This window comes from Manduca sexta, chromosome 17, assembly GCF_014839805.1.
Source record: "Manduca sexta isolate Smith_Timp_Sample1 chromosome 17, JHU_Msex_v1.0, whole genome shotgun sequence".
NCBI classification, from domain to species: Eukaryota; Metazoa; Arthropoda; class Insecta; order Lepidoptera; family Sphingidae; genus Manduca; species Manduca sexta.
Genome location: NC_051131.1, coordinates 7,461,311 through 7,479,661, shown reverse-complemented (window position 1 = coordinate 7,479,661; position 18,351 = coordinate 7,461,311). Strand labels below are relative to the sequence as shown.

The window sequence follows — 18,351 nt, the reverse complement described above, 5'->3', positions numbered from 1 at the left end:
GTTTACAGAACCTAAACAAACATTTATTTGGGAATGCTATAACGATGAAGAATGTGGATCAGAAAGAGCTTGCATCGATCGGACATGTATTAATCCTTGTCTGAAATCATGCGGCATTGGAGCACTATGTCGTGTCATCGATCATAAACCACTCTGCACTTGTCCCAGAGGATATTCAGGCGATGCTTTAGAGCGCTGCGTTCCTCGTATGTACAAAGAAAAATTTTACACCTTATGTAAATAATTGCAACAAAATTTTATATTTACTTATTCTTATTCTAAATTACAGCTTCAGAAAAATCAACTATACCAGTCGGATGCAAAGCAAATTCGGAATGTCCATTATCGCAGGCTTGTGTGAACGGCGCATGCGCTGACCCGTGTGCTTGTGGTTCAAATGCAGAATGCTCAGTCGTACGCCACCATCCCGTATGCTTCTGTACAAGCGGTTATTCAGGAAATCCTTATATTGGATGCACCAAAGGTATATTTCAATCATTCGGTATCACTTATAATAACCGAATTATTATTTTTATATAACTAAATCATGATTTTCCTAATGTGGCTGATGATGATTATTTTATTTTAATATGTTTCCTAATTATAATATTAAAATATAAGTATTAATAAATTTCCAGTTGGCTGCTCTTCCGATTCAGAATGTCCTGACAAAGACACTTGTTATAGTGGAGTTTGTATCAACCCCTGATCGATGCTCCTTGTGCTATAAGCGCTGAATGTTATGGAAAATCACACCGTCCTAACTGCCGTTGCCCAATAGGAACATTAGGTAACCCGTATACTAGATGTCAACCTGCAGAATGCGAAATAAACAACGACTGTGATGACAAAAGTATTTGCGTTAAAGCGAGTTTGTCGTAACGCCTGTTCGGTAGAAGGTCAAAATCCTTGCGCAAGTAATGCAGAATGTTTTGCTCGAAATCACGCTGCTTCTTGTAAATGCCCACCAAGTCTTCCTGCGGGAGACCCATTGGTCTATTGTGAGAAAGTAAACGTGTTTGAAGGACCTGAATGCCGAATGGATGGCGAATGTCCAAGTGGACATGCTTGTCTAAGAGACGAATGCCGTGAAGCTTGCACTGAATTGAAACCCTGCACTGGAAATTCGCGTTGTACTGTATCTGATAGCATACCATTCCGCACTTTAATATGCCGCTGCCCCGAAGGATTTGTACCCGACGAAGCAGGAACCTGCAAACCAGCACAATTACCACCATTAAGTTGTTCATCAGATGGAGACTGCAATGAAAAAGAATCATGCGTTGATAGAATATGCCGAAACCCATGTAACTGTGGGGACAATGCAGAATGTATTGTTAATGATCATAGACCGATCTGTTCATGCCGAGATGGCTACGAAGGAGACCCATACCGAAGCTGCCGCATCGTTGGATGCCGAACAGACACAGAATGTGAATCTCACTATGCATGCATCAATGGAAACTGCATCAGTCCTTGTTTGTTAAACAGCACGTGTGGATCTAATGCTGATTGTTACGTACAAAGAAATCAGCCATTATGCAGATGCCGTTCAGGATTCGAAGGGGACCCTTATGTAGGATGTAACTCCATAGAGTGTAGATCAAACGGTGACTGTCCATATGACAAGCAATGCCGTGCTCATAGATGTATTAACCCATGCTACAATGACAACACGTGTGGCACACGAGCTACATGCTTGGTCAGAAATCATATACCAGTATGCAAATGTGAACCAGGTTTCATAGGAAGTCCGTACATAGAGTGCAAACCGCAAACTACAACTGAATGTTATATTGACGCTGACTGCCCATCTAGACAAGCTTGTTTATCATCAAAATGTGTAAATCCATGTATTGAATTGAAACCTTGCACTACACCCGCTACCTGTGAAGTATCGCCTACGTTGCCCGTACGGACTATGCTCTGCACGTGTCCTCCAGGCTATGTTAGCAACGGTGGAGGAATTTGTCGACTAGTAACACTTACGAATGACGTTTGTGAAACAGACCATAACTGCACCTCAGATCATGCCTGCCAATCTTCCATTTGCCAAAATCCATGCAACTGCGGACCTAACACTGAGTGTCTAATAAAAGAACATAAACCAGTATGCGCATGTCGACCAGGTTTTATAGGCGATCCATCTGCTGGTTGTTACGAAATTCTATGTCAATCAGATTCACATTGCTCAGATGACGAATCATGTATAAACAACCGCTGTGTGCCGGCTTGTTCAGTAACCAGCGATGAATGTGGACAATCTGCTGAATGTTACGGAATTAATCACCGTTCTTCATGTCGCTGCTTACCTGGTACTGTTGGCAATCCTTCTATCGCATGCACACCCATCGGATGCCGTTCTAATTCCGATTGCCCTTCAGATAGGTCATGCATTAACTCGAAATGTGTAAACCCATGTACATCCACATCATGCACAGAACCGGCAGAATGTAAAGTGCTTCTACATGGAGCACTTTGTATTTGTCCGCCGTCCTATGAAAACACCGAAAACGGGTGCGTTCCATATACAACAACGCAATGTATCAGTGACAGTGACTGTCCTTCAAGAACTGCGTGTCTCAACCATAAATGTGTTAACCCATGTCTAGAAATAAAACCATGTGGCATAAATGCAGAATGTAAAGTTGTGGATACCAGTCCAGTTAGAACTATGATATGTGAATGTCGAGCGGGTTACAGAGGAAACGCATTACTCGAATGCAAGCCCAACAGTATGTATTCTTTCTGTTCAAATTGCTTGTTTAATTTCATATTTTAAAATCTAGATACTTAATCCTTTTTTTTGCTTAGGAGCCATACCACAATGTGTAGCCGGCCAAGGTGTTGATATAAATGGTGACTGTATACCCTGCCTTTATGAAGACGGTCGAGTAGTTGATGCGCGCGGACGTTGCGTATGTGACTCGGAACGTGGATTTATTACCCGAGGCGAAATTTGCGTAGTCGGAGGTTGCCGCACCGATGACAACTGTAATGACCGTTCTCGCTGTATTAACGGACACTGCGTTGATGCTTGTAAAGCAGAGCCATGCGGCATTAATGCGACTTGTGATGCAGTCGATCACCGCTCCCATTGTACTTGCGTTGCTGGCTACACCGGCAACCCGAGAGTTCAATGCAATAGCCCACCGACCATGTATCGCACTGACTTCCCGACACCAGATATACAGGTATTTTAAGACAAATTATTCAATATATTTTTAATAGTAAACATAACCTAAGTAACTGATATCCAATTTTAATGAAATACGTAGTTAGAGTTTATTACATTTTGAAATTATTAATGTGCATCTCAAACAAATGTAATTTAAAGTTCACATAGATCAAAAATACAAGTTTTGTTGAACAACTTGTTACACATAAATACTTTTATATCTAACCATTTTTCTTAATCGTGGTGCTAAATATTTATTTAAGTGTGTCGATGATATTGTAGTTGTAAATAATTTGATTTAAATTAATTTTTGCTAGGTGGAATGCTTAGCCGACGGAGTGCGTGTTCGACTGAAGATCAAAGACTTCAACGGATTACTATATGTAAAGAGCTACAGTAAGGATGAGCGCTGTCGTAAAGCTGTGGAAATGCCTAAAGATGAAGATAATAACTTCGTTTTCTTTACCGTACACTTTGGTGATTGCGGCTTAGTACATGTCAATGTACGTACTTACCACATATCATTTGACTTTCTTTATTCCGTTCTTCAATTTGAACATAAGAGTGTTTGTCTATCTTACAATTGTTTTTCTTAACTTCTTTAATTTTATTTAATAAACACGCTAATTAATATTTGTAGGGTTTGGCAAGCTTCGTTCTCGTCATGCAGACACACTTGAAATTAGTAACATCAACTACGAAAGCTTTCCATATTAAATGTATCTACAAAACTGGCGAGCAAAACGTAACGCTTGCGTTCAACGTGTCCATGCTCACAACGGCCGGCACTATCGCCAACACCGGACCGCCACCCACCTGCTCCATGAGAATAGTATCCCGCTCCGGTGATCAAGTTAGCTCGGCTGAAATTGGAGAAAATCTCATCTTGCAAGTCGATGTTCAACCATCCAGTAAGTGCTTTACCAAATCGTTTATAACAATAGAATTCTCGTGCTTAACTAGTAGGCACATAATGCTAATCTTTTTCAGCGTCCGTAATACTTAAATTGTGTTCTAGGCATTTACGGTGGATTTGCGAGAAGTTGTATCGCTAAGACAAGCGAGGTATCGACAAATGTTGAGAATGAGTATCAAGTCACGGACGCCGATGGTTGTGCCACGGATACAGCTATTTTCGGCGAGTGGGAACGAAGCGAAGATGGTAGCGCGTTGCGTGCTTCGTTTAACGCTTTCAAGTTCCCGAGTAGCGACAACATACGATTCCAATGCAACATAAGAGTGTGCTTCGGAAAATGTCAACCGGTAGGTTTACTTAAAATTTCGTATGCTCAAATATATAATAAATGTAACACAAATAATAAATATTCCTCATATAAATTAAAACGATGTATTCATGATAATAGTCAAGGGTTATAATAATAAAAGCACAATAGCTTGTTGGGAATAGAACAGAACGCCGAGAACGAACTGCCTTGCCTGTGCCATGGGTAGTATATCATACAGGGCCGGTATTATTATAATAATAGCAATCAAGCTATACTCGATAATTAATATGAATCGGGATACCAAACTTAATTTGATTAATTTTTACAGGTTAATTGCCGCGGTTCAGATGCTTTTGGTAAACGAAAGAAACGAGAAGCGATCGAAAGCGATGTCGCGTCGATAAGTGAAGGACAACTTCGCGAGGAGGTGACTGTGGAGTCGAATCAGATTTTGACTCTTGAGCGACGCGACGCCTCTCGAGTGGCCCGACAGCGGGACGGATCCGGAGCTGAAGGAACGAGCGGGTCGGCCGGCGGCGAGGTGTGTGTGTCGGCGGCCGGACTGGCGGTCGCGCTGGCGCTCACTGCCCTGCTCGCACTAGTCGCCGTCGCGGCTGCGGTCGCCTGCTGGCTGGTGGCGTGGAGGCGGGCGCGCCCGCCGCCCGCTCCTCTGCCGCACCCGCCGGACTTCCCGAACCCGCTGTTCCAGCGCTGATACGCGGCGCGCCAGCCTAGTCCCGTGCCCCGCTCCTCCGTCGGCGCCGGGCGGTGTCGGCTCCTTCCTTCTAATTTACTTAACTTTAATCTGTGCGCGCCGCCGGAGGACCGCCGGGCGAGGGCGTCGTAAGCGCCGCACGCCTCTCAGGCGAGCCCCTCGCTTGCGCTCACTGCGCCCTCTTAAAATTTGTATCTTTTTTACTTTAGGATATTTTTGACATTACTAATGTGGAATAGTCGCCTCCTTCGAATTTTGTGATATTCATAATATAAATATTCGAAATCATCATGATTTTATGTAAAATAATTTTGATAATGTTCTAAATATAAGCCATTAATAATAATAATAATATATGGTTGTGTTTTATTTGATCTGCTACAACAAATTTAATCTATATACGTATATCATAAGACTGACCTTTGAGTTCAGGCCTAGTAGAAAGCATTTCCTGGGCTTTTGGATTTAATCCGGATATGTATAAGTATCTTTTTAATACACCTACTTACATAAAATTATTAAATAATAATATACTATATTTTTTTTTGGTAAATCTTTATTGAAAAACGCGTTAGAACTATATTGTTAAACGCTCTTTTTACAGTAAACATTATATTTGCAAAATAATTACAGAATACATTTTTAGACATTTTTTTGACAACGTCCAACCAGAGAAAATAATAGAATAGTCGTCGCGTGACATATCTTCTCTTCTGCCAGCCTGCCCGCGCAGCCGAATACTTCCGGAAACGCCCGATGTCATCGCCTAGGATAGCGGCGCGAAACAATATATATAGTTCTTGACGAAAAAGTAAAACAAGATTCGAAGTATCTACCGTCATATGGCCTCATTATGGGACGAGCAAAGGAAGACATAATAACTATCTTATGTCCTAGAAAAATGTAGATCATATTTTTTTATATGAATGACAACGTATCCTATTCTTGGTCTAGTTGCTACTCAGAAGTTGCTACCAATAAGTCATAAACCTTAAAGTTTGATGACATTACATTACAGTTGTAAGCTATAACCAAAGAGAATATAATCACTACGTTTTAGCTATAACTAGAGATGTACAAAATGGTTACACAATAATATATAAATACAAAATAGAAATACTTTTCGAATATTAATACAAAAAAATATTTACTAAATCCTAAATACTCGATTTTTTTTTATTTAGTATCTTAATTGCAAAATTGTGTAAAACCTATATATATATCTTCAATACAAAATTGTATAAAATACAAAATAGGTTTTTTCAAAATACATACATTTTCAAATTAAATGCTTTTATAAAAACCAGTATTACTTATATAATCAGTTTTCTCTATTGCTATCTATATTACATAACATTTTTATGAAACCTTATAGAAACGAGTACCTACTTATACAGAGTGTTTTTTTAAATGGACGCCAATAACCATATCCGAAACTAATTATAGCAAGCTTTTGCTTACGGCATCACCCGCGTGGAAATTACTGTATGCGCATAGAACTAATTTTGATGAATGGTATAGTAATAGTTACAACCTTGGAGGTCTTGCCTCCTCACATGTTTCATATGTAAGGACCCAATACTAAAAACCTGTTGGCATATATCATAATCTAAACTATAGAACATGGTCTACATAAAACACGCAAAATAATGCCGTATCTAGTAATATAATATAGTGATCAGCTTGAACAATTTTGGTTAAATTTATGTTATATTAACTTGTAACAAAGACATTCAGCTAAGTTAAGTATAAGCTGAGACTCTGTATAACTCTGTATAGTACCTCTGATTTGTAACATTCCATCAATGGCGGTGATCATATGATAAAAAAAATGTTATTTTGTGTTTAGTTACTACCGGATACATCAAAATAAGCACTAGAAATAAAACACATAATGCCTTTTTAGATAAAGTATTTAAATATAAAATAGTAATAGGTATTTTGCATGTTGCATTTTGTATTTTAAATAAAACTTTTCATATAAGTCACACCAAAGAGAATTATAAGTCACACCTTTCCATATATACTATAATTCTCTTTGGTCACACCTTTGTCTATGACAAGCAACAAAACACATCGAAATCAGATTCTCAGGTTGTAATAGAATTTATGATAAATAGCTAGTCTTTTACTATAATTACCAAACTAGTACACAGTTTATATGTCGCAACAACTAAATTTAGCTATGCGATGAATTTCTCTGTGCGATATCATTTTTTTATTTATTTTCATTAGAACTGATGAAAATAATTACACTAAGTAATTAAGTTAATTATAAAAACATATAAAAAAGGGTAAAATAAATTACATAATAATTAACATTCACATCGATGACAGTCAACAATTTAAATACTTTAAAACGAAGTACATGAAATATAATATAATCATGTGTTTATCTCACAATAGTGCAAAGTGCAAACATTCACACTAGATCATATTCCTTCATTTCATTAATTCTGACAAGAACGTGTAAGTACTATCGTAGGGATTCTAGACGTACGTACTCGCCTCAATTTTGCTACGAAAGATGATTTTAATCACACTAATGTTATGAAAATCACACGGGTTATGGAGAACGAAACCCAAGCGTCGATAATATTCAATGTTACGACATGGTCGTGAAATGCAAGTTTTCGGTTAAATGTTACTCCAAAATCGTTAATTTTGTATACTTTTGTTATTATTTTCGAACCAAGTTATAGAGATGTAATTAATTGGCCAATCCATACGACCGAAACTCATCTCATAACATTATGAGAAATTACAGCATTATTATCGTTCTGAAGTAATAAATAATCCTTCTCTGTTTTAATTTCACGAAAATTTTATTTATTTATTTATTCATTGGATAAGGATTGCTAACGGAGTTTACAATAATTCTTATAATAACTACACATATTTATAGCTATAATAGCTTACGTAATTGTAACTCTGGTTATAAGCAATCACAGCATGAGCCACAATCTTTAAGACAATAGAAAATGCTCAAGTACTTAGTTTATCAATTGTACAGATAACACTATTACAATACTTAAAAAAGAAATAAAAAACTATTTAAATGTAACAATTTGCGATAGAGAACTCTAACAAATATTTACATAATATTGATATAATATTTCAAATTCAAAACAACCAAATAAATATGTATTATGTAGATATATATAAGTAACAGAAACAAAATAAAATCAAACCTTAAACTACAAATTTTAATAACAAAATAAAAAACAGGAGAAAATACAAACTTAAGAAGTTTAAAAGTGATTTGCATAAACAAGGCTATTTTGAGTATTTAATAACTGACGGGAAATCATTTATCATCTTTATAAACGAAAGAGGACCAAGTATTGATTCTTGACTTATACCAGAGCGTTGGTGATAGGGCTGGGCTTATTACAGACCAAATACAAAGTTAATGCTGGAGATCAACTGACAATAAACTTGACAAAACCTAGAGCCAAACCCAAAACAGACAATTTTTCAAATAGCATGTCTTTGTCAACCCTGTTTTCGCTTTTCGGAAGTCGAAGCATAGGAAATCCACCTGTCCCCCGCGATCAAGTCGGTCAGGTATAAAGTCTACCAAGTCGTTGGCGAATCTGTTCCTTCTAAAACTATGTTGCTCATTACCTACATATGATAGGCCAATAGAGTTGCTGGATTTCAAACTTCGAATCGCTAACTATACGTCATCTGGAATAACCCCTTGTACAATAATATATTTACTTTTTTTTTTGGTTTCGCGGAGAAAGTGCCTTATTACTACCGCCCAGCCTTCGTGTGGGGCGACTGAGCGGTTATGCTGAGGTAACCGTGCCTTACGGCCCGGCGTTAAGCCGCCCGGATTTGATGGTGACCTTCGGGCGACCGCTGGGCCGAGTCCCTAACCCTATATACAACTTAACCTATGCACGGCCTACCTTTGCCTTGGCCTGACATTAAAGTGTCTAGTCTGCGACCGCAGCCGCCCCTGCGCGGTGCCGCCTTGCGGCCCGTCTTCTATGGGGGGGGGGGGGGGGCTCAGAAGCCCCCGCGCACCGAACGACGCCCTCGGCGCTTACGGCAGCGTGAGGCCGACTACACACTGCCGTCCATCCCGGGGGTACGATAATATATTTACTTGAAAATAGTGGATTTGGATTTCTTACGTGGAACGTTTCGACTTTCAGATCGCCACCTCTCATCCACGGGGCCTTACCTATACATATCATACTTAGCTCCTCCTCGTTAGTCTGTGCACTTTGTGTGCAGTTCTTGCTCCTTTTTCGCTGGGCCTATGAATTTTTGTTATTATCCAGCCCAGGTTGATATATTATTTGTCTGGCTCACCAGTCTATCGACCTAATATTAAGTTACCTGTAACGAGTTTTAAAAGTACCCACGATTCCGTTTACCTCAAGGTCAAGTAATACAATTGTAGCAAAGGGGCCATAACAACTACTTCCTGTACATGTATAATGGCTGATGAACTTATCTTACAAATTACAATCTCACAAAATATTTATAATAAATAATTCTCGGGTTCATCCTATCATTGGCGCTGAAATACAGATATTTCTTAATTTCCACAATGTAGCTTACTGCGAAGTTCCTTTTTAAGTTTTGATAATTATTCCGCAGCTTTTTATTACATGCAAAAAAAGATTTTCATATTCTGCGGAGCATTTGAAAATATAATTTAGGATAATACTAAGCCCTCTGTGAATAAATGGGTATTAAAACACGAACAGATTCCGAAAATTACAATATTACTCCACAATGAAACCGAATTCATTAGTGTTTGCGGAACCCTAAAAAATTATCAAGACACCAACGTTGAAGCATCTTTTAGAGTTTTATTAAAAGGCACACGCAGATTGTGTTGATGGACTATAAAATCATCAGTTAGTAACAGATTAATTAGTACTTGTTGGTAGGTACGTCGCAATATAAAAGCTATTTATGAACGTATATAATTATGATCCGTGAGCGTCTTCAAATTGAATAAACATGTAAGTTAGAAGTGTTAATTAAAAGGAAACGTATCCGACGCTATGTGGAAGGGAGTGACATAAATATTGTATTTGCAACTAACAGAAACCCAGTCTGCTAACTTATTTTGCGAAGATACCGTGTTTTGAATTTAAGCCATGACTGGATGTATCGATCCGAAAAAGTCATATAATTTAATCTGGTGAGTTTGCAAATAAATCTAACAGTTGATATTATTCTTAAATTAGATTGAAGAATTCTTATGTTTACGCGAATTCTAGACATTGAAATAAAACTATATCAAGGTCACAAGGGGGACTCCGTGATCGTGAACGCTGCAAAGTCTTCGAAACATCGGAAACATTGACATAAAAAAAACATGCGATAAATGGATTTATTTTAATGTCTTAAATTCGATTTTTAAATTATTTCATAACCACGACGGTAAAATGTTATAAGAATTACCTACTGAATTATTTTATTACAAGATTTTGTTAGAAAAAAATATTTCAATATTTATCAGTATTTCTATTCATCAGTATTTTATACACTAATCTAGTGTTACTGGCGATTCCGCCCGCATGAAAACGCAATAAAAAGTATCCCAATAGGTATACGCGTTAACCGGTACATTTCACGAATATGGCCAACAATTTAGTTTCCGAATAGAACTATGACCAGTGACATTGTGAATAAAGATACATTTTTGAAGACGATTATTTTGGACACATCAAAGGGTTTTAGCGCGCTAAATTTGGGTTTGCCATGAGTAGAGACCGCATTATTGCAACCTAAAAACTTAAATATTCATGTAAGACTCAAAATTTGGAACATCAATTAATTTTAAAACATTTATTTAAAAAAAACGAATTGGTTTATTTCTTCTTTTGAAGAAGTCGATTAAAAATCAGCATACGTTTTTGCGAGCAAAAAAATTGCAACCAAGTCGTATATAACATGCTTTATTATTTTACAAAATGGTGACCTAGAAAGATATATCGCCCAAGATAGCGAAAATATACACCATCCCATAATTTTAAACATCATATGCAAAAACTGGCAAAAATGGATTTATGCAAATTTATATAATCAGGTCTCTAGTCATGTACGACACTGCTAACAGCTAACGAGTAACTCTACGCATATTGTGTGGTCAACAATTTAATGTGTTAATGGAGTGTAGGACTACGATAATTCGGTAACATTTTTACGCGCATTTAACATGGCGTTAACACAGTGCACACGCAATGGCGCTACTTTAACGATGTCATACTCCGTCTAAAGAGGACATAATATTCAGCTTTACCAAGTTTTTTGTATCAAACCCCCAAAAAATGTCTGTTCAAACCGTGAAGGGCTAGAGAAATAATAAAAATATTATATACAATCTTACATATTTTTAATTCATACGATTTTCCTGTATTTAATTTTAATCTTCATAAATTTTGAAATTTGAAGTAAAATATGTTTCTTATACACAATATATTCCATATTCTGATATTTCCGACCTACTCAATTTTCAACAAGTGCCCCCAAACTCTTTAATTAGTAAATTAATATTGCTAATTAAAGAGATAAATTGTTTTATTGTCTTTATTATGCACGTTGTGGTTGCGTATTATCTCAATTTCAATTAATTCCTTGTAAACTTTGTTGATAGCCTTCAAATAATCAAATTAAAAATAATATTTCAGTGCCCTTTTCACTAACTGACTTAACTAATCACTTTCAAATACACTAAAAGAGCGGTCTAAACCGCTTGTTTTAGTAGTAATTCCAAGAATTTGGCAAAACTATTTTAATGCACCGTTTCACAAGAAATAACTTTTGTAGCAGAACTGAAAACAGCCGTACTATTTTTAAGGCGCTAAGTAATGGGCATTTGGACATAGGCGTTAACAGGTGTCGTTAATGCAGATATAGCAGTAGTACGAGAAGAATCATGCATATTTAGCCGGAAATAATGGAAAAGAATACGAATTAATTAAGGAAGGAGGTTATTGTAATTCGAAACACAACACCAAATTGCCACTATAAAGATCTATAAGACAGTGATTCCTGGTCGACCAATCCACGATGTAGGCGTATTTCTCTACAAGGTCGCTCTAGCATATTTTATTTGTTAATTTGTATATTTTTAGATCGAAATATTATTAAAAAATATGATTTATGTTGGATATGTAGTGTAAGAGCTATGGTGGTTTATTAACCAGCATGAAAACTGTTTTAAAAAACGCCTGAAAAAACAATGATTAAACTGAACTTGCAAAATAACTATAGAAATTGATTTTCATCATTGTTTACTTATAAAAAAACAATTTAGCATTTATTCCATTCATACAAAGAGTATTATATTATAGCCGCGTAGGTTTTTATCAAACCTAATGGCTTACCGATATTCATAAATTAAACGTGTTATTTGCCTCTTCTGTCTTCTACGCACGTCTCGTACACAGAATATAGGATACCTATAAGAACAAGTGTTTACTCCGTCCATCAAAATGTTAATTTTTCAATAATATTTTACAAATAGTTTAATCATTACACCCATTGGTGTTTCAGTAGAGAAATAGATAAAATCTAACATACAATGAGGGACTGACTACTTATATATTTTTAATTATAATATGAGAAAGTAAATTTTACTTCCTCTTCATCATCATCAGCCCTGTATTATATACTGTCGCACTGCTGGGCACGGGCCTCCTTTACTACCGAGAGGGATTTGGCTTTAGTCCACCACGCTGGCCTAGTGCGGAATGGTAGACTTCACACGCAATTCCTATAGAGAGAACTTCTCAGGTGTGTAGGTTTCCTCACGATGTTTTCTTTCACCGTTGACGCAAGCTAGATAATTCACAAAGAATACACACATAATTATTTTTTTTAGAAAACTCAGAGGTGTCCCCCCTTGGGTTTTGAACCTGCGGATATTCGTGTAATCAGTCCGTTCCACACCCAAATAGGCTATCGCCGGTTACGTCCGCTTGAAAAATGTATATTATATTATTATATTTTTTAAAGTTGCTCCTGAGCTACCGCTTACAAAATGATTAATGTACTACGTAGTACCATTCGCACATATCAATTAATATCACACTTGTTGTGACAAATTTGATAACTGTTCGCTGTCTAATAAAAGGGTGATATATACATTTTATCTAATCTTAAGGCTAGTTTACACATATAATTATAGAGGAGAACCACATTTTCAATGATTGAATAATACAATTTATACTATTTTTATTGTGTTATCTAAAATTGGTAAAGATAGAAAAAAAATATATTCGCCTTTCTACAAATTTTATGTCACTTACAAACATAAATTTTTGTGTATAATTATTATCGATATATTATTAATATTACCAATCATAAAAATCATTTATTAATAAATCTGTAAGGCAATAGTTGTCATATAATTTATGATGTATTGTAATTCCTATCGTGTAGCCCAAACCTGAGATAAACGCAGGCGCAGCGAGACATTTCATGGCCGCCACGACGCATGCGCGACCCTCCCCTCTTCCTGTCAGTTTCCCCCACCACTAGCAAGTTGAATCGCACTTTGTTTACCAATTGCTTCGCTACGATTGACGATCCAGTCAGGGCAGTCGGTTGGCCAACTAAACCGACCTCGCTCGCTCTCGCGTCCGTTCATTATTCACAGTCGCGCGTCGTCAGCGGCGCACGCGACTAATAGTCACCGCGTCATGACCCTGTAACGTGATAGCATGAATAAAGTCGAATCTTCGACGGAAGCCGCCGCGCCCAGCGTGGCAATCCACGTGGAACAACATGACGACGAACAGGACAAAGAGAACTCCAAGTTACTCTCGGCGCACTCACCGGCACCCAGCATAACCCCATCGGGGCAAATGCGAAAAGTAAAGAGTTTCAGTGATACACACAAGATACGAGATGTGACCACTGCTTCAGGCGCAGCGTCGGCGCGGAGTCTGCGTCCTTACGAAATAGTGAACACGTATCCCGAGGGATCAGAAAGTGGAACTAACAATTATGGAGCACCGTCCGTCCGGTCGCTTGCTTCCATCGGAATGGGTTGTACGGACGGACGTAAAATGGTTATTAGACGAGTACCAACATCGCCCACGGAATTGTTCCATCTAGTTCGTCCTCCTACGTGAGTATCTCAGTATAACGCATCCTCTTGTTGCTATTATCCAATTGACTTTGCTGTGTGTGCCGTTTCGTCATTATTCAATAACTTATGTTTCCAAGTAAATATAGCGAAACATAGTACATAATTGCAATATACCAAACATTATTAAACTTTAAATTATTGCAATCTTAACCTAAGTCCTTGTCTAATTTGACCCATGTTACAATGATAACGCTTAGCTACTATATAGGACTTAGTACTTTAGGTGTGTGAAGTCGCTAGTTACGGCGCGAAATACAAAAGTTGGTAGATAACCTATTATCTGTTTTAGGCCCAGACTTAGTGTTTCTTTATGTATAGGTATAGCATTAACAAAATGCCATAACTATAACTGAGATTTAATGTTATGTTAATCATAATTACCTAGCAATGGCGTAATTTCTATTTAAGTTCTTTTAATGTTCACAATTACTGACTGTTCAAATAACCATAACGTCAATATGCTTGGAGTTAACATATTTTTCCTATAATAAAGACTAATAATATTAGTTTTGTATTGTATACTGTCCCACTGTAGGGCATTATTCCCATGTAATTCCCGATGCGAGGTTTGTGGTCCACCACCCTCCTAACCTAGTGCAGTTTGCTGGATTTTACTTATAAAGTTAAAGATTCGCAGTTACTTTTCACCAATAAAACAGGCGATAGTAAATAATGAATTTGCACGTTACTTGGAAAGGAAAATGACCTGGGAGTAACATCAATCTTTGTCTTGGCTGTACGTTACATTTCCGTTGCTGTGTCGTTTTAACCCATAGCGTTTATTATTATAAGTATTCCGGAAGTGGGGTTTTCACGAATAGAAATGTATGTCTACAAAATAATATATCGGTAAAATGATATTTATTCCGTCATAAATGTCGTATTAAACATAAATCTCTACTCAGGCTTATGCCTGCTGGTAATATTTGTTTGGACTTGTTTGTTGTTAAAATAAGTACCATAATGCCCTTTCAATATGTACCACAATATTATTTTTCTAAAAGACATTTTATAGTTTTTATTTTACGTAATACTTCCCATTAAATGAAACATTGGTATATTTTTACAAGTGAGTTAATTGTTAATACGAATAGATAGCTAATATTTCCCTAAAATAAATATTTTTAAATTTATTAAATTTAATTACATTCTATACAGTCTTTAGTACTAAATTTCTAGTAGGAAATAGGGTAACAAGAGGCGAGTCAACTGACAGTAAGAAACCCATGAAAGCCCACACACACATATGTAGAAGTATGGTGCGTGCGGTACGCATTTAAAAAAAATAGGCATTAACAAGAGGCATGGACAATCTACTCATTCGATAATTTTACCTGCAAAATAATAAAACTAATATGAAGAAACCGCCTCATTCATGTTGCAGACAAAACTGACTGCAGAGTGGCTCTACCACTTTTAAAATGGCAACATAAAACATACGTATACGCTTAAAGTAATTATGACAGAACGGGTCATATGCATTTGTATTTTGTCAGTTCTTGTATATAAAACCTAAAATCCTGGGTTGGTGTATGTTTTAGCTATATTATTAATAATTATTCTAAAGAAAGCAGTGTGCTTCTGTATAATAATTCGTAATAATAAGTAAAATATTACGTTGCATTGCAGTCGACTAAGCTTATTAAAGTGGCCATGGTGAAAAATAACTCAAAATATGAAAATTATACGCAAATTAATAACCATATTAATGAAGCGAATGAATCTTTGCCATAAACAATAAGTGTTAGCTTAACATTAAAAATTATGAAAACCAGTATCCCAACGGCACCGTCTCGAAGAGCGAACCCAAGATCTCAATGTGCTTATCGCACCTCAGGTGCAATGCAGCGGTACACCGACGCCACCGACACAACAAAAAAAAAAAATGGCTAATTTATTCATTATGAATATTATGTTAGAGTATGTGTTGTGGTGTGTGGTTCGTATAATTAATTATTTGTTGATATTAATTACGAAACCCTAATAATTATTTTCTTATAAATATATAATTCGGCCTCTTTTGACGTTTTCATGTCTATTTCGGGCTTTATATGCTGCATATAATCCAGTTTCTAATAATTACATATTATCAAGGTGATAACATGCCACAACTAACAAAAGTACAAGTACCAGCGATTGCCAAGATATATCCGTCCCTTGAAGTGATAGTAGACGATCCCATTATCATAATTGTGAAGCACACTTTTTTAATATTTCAATTTATTAACATACCTCTATTTCATTCTATTGAGTGATAGTGAAATCCAAACCTTATCGGTCTCATATTATAACTTTTATTTATTTTAAATATACTGTGGGAAAAGACGTTACACTAATTTAGAGATCCGTAGTGAACTTACATAAGCACAAGCATATACATAGCACATAATAGAGAAGTACTTAAATTGGAAGAGAAAAAGACTAATACTTAATAACGTACTGGATCTAATTGCGGGTCTCTTTAATACCGTCTATAATATTTAAACATCAACTAATACAACAATTAAGTATAATTAATTTATAACTTTTTATTCATCAGTGGAGCAGCTGTCAAGAATAGAGGCATGAGGCCAATTGGGCATGCCTCTATGTTTGTATCAGTTAAAAGCGGGAAACTTTAAGCCACACGTTGGATATATCTTTATATTTTAAGCACACCTATTTAAAATACTTATAAGATCAAATGAAACAGGATGGCACTGGTGAATATTTGCGAAGCTCAACAGAATGCAAATAATTACTAATCCTTCGAGAATTTGTATGGAACGTTCTACATGTTTGGATGTTTGTTAGAAACAACGCTAAACAGCCACTTCATATGGCTGAAATATGTCACACAAATAGACCACGTTTTGAACTAACATAGAGTAGGCTACGGTTAATCTTGCAAACTACACTAGCTTCAATGGTTCTCAAGAAGTAATTATGCGCGCTAGTGATTATATAATCTCACTCAACTCGACGCTCGAATTTCTACCACTGGATCACTAGTAGTTGTAACTCCTTAAAATCAGTAAATCATGACCATTCCATCTGTATTTTGATACATAATGATGCGAACTGCATCCTATGATTATAACGATTATCTTGTCTCCCGCACGTCAGCTTTTCCCGTGTATATATAATGTATTTTTTAAAGCAAATATCAAAAATATTAAGTACATGTTTAAAAATTTTTCTTACCACTTTGATAATAGTGAATTTAGGTACGTGTTATTCCGAAAAAGACAAAAGATTAACGACTCGGCTTGTGCGGACCGGGATAGTAGGATCGCGTAGCGCCGGTTTTCAGGTTCTCCTGTCGACCTGAGAGGTTGATCCTTAGGGATGTGAGCGATTTATAGCGTTGTAACCTAAATCTAAATAATTAATATTTAATAAGAATATTATGTAGACACTAGACATGTCATAAAATGATAATTAGGTAAGTGTAAATGCTACATATAGGCTAATAGATTTACTTGTGTATTGCACATTATCATTATTTATTATTATGAGGTCACTGATATAGCACTGATGCTTAGCCCTATCTGGTACAGACTGTGACGCTAAAGAAGACAATATAATTTTATCGCAAGAAACATAGTCTTTATACATTATAATAATTTATATATTATTATGCAGCACGTCAAGAAATATATTTTACTATTAACTGATACTAAACTTGATACTGTATTATCGGATTTTTTACTTGTCAATATACATATACGTTTAATATGTTTGTTTATTAGTGAATATAATAAAATAAAGAGTAGCTTTTATCAACTTCATATCTAATCAATCCAAATGATGTAGAAGTATTGTTTTGACTGTATTTCCGTACATCTAGCGAGGAATTCTGTCAAAATTTTAACAAATTGAATTGCATAATATGTTTGCTGTTACTATGAAAACTGAAGGCGGCGAATATCCTCGCAAAACGAGATTACTGTAACAAGAGGCTCCGATAACGATTTTGATTACGATTTTTGTTTAAAGCAAAACTTAGATTACCTGATAGTTAGTAACCGACTCCCATAAACAACCCAAATGATTAGAAGAGTACTGAGAGCATTTTGAGAAGGAATTGTATTTTGGAAGGCAGAGATAAAATATTGCCTAC

At 36.3% G+C, this 18,351-nt stretch overlaps 1 protein-coding gene across 1 annotated transcript; it reads left to right on the top strand.

The window, feature by feature from the left end:
• The first annotated feature begins 5 nt into the window (after positions 1-5).
• Positions 6-5,457, top strand: LOC119189577 (neurogenic locus notch homolog protein 1-like). Its single transcript, XM_037439678.1, has 8 exons — positions 6-206; positions 290-484; positions 639-2,735; positions 2,815-3,194; positions 3,496-3,681; positions 3,819-4,089; positions 4,197-4,441; positions 4,733-5,457. Exons 3-8 carry the CDS (start codon positions 845-847, stop codon positions 5,117-5,119), a joined length of 3,360 nt encoding a protein of 1,119 aa, XP_037295575.1. The 5' UTR covers positions 6-206; positions 290-484; positions 639-844; the 3' UTR covers positions 5,120-5,457.
• The last annotated feature ends 12,894 nt before the right edge of the window (positions 5,458-18,351 follow it).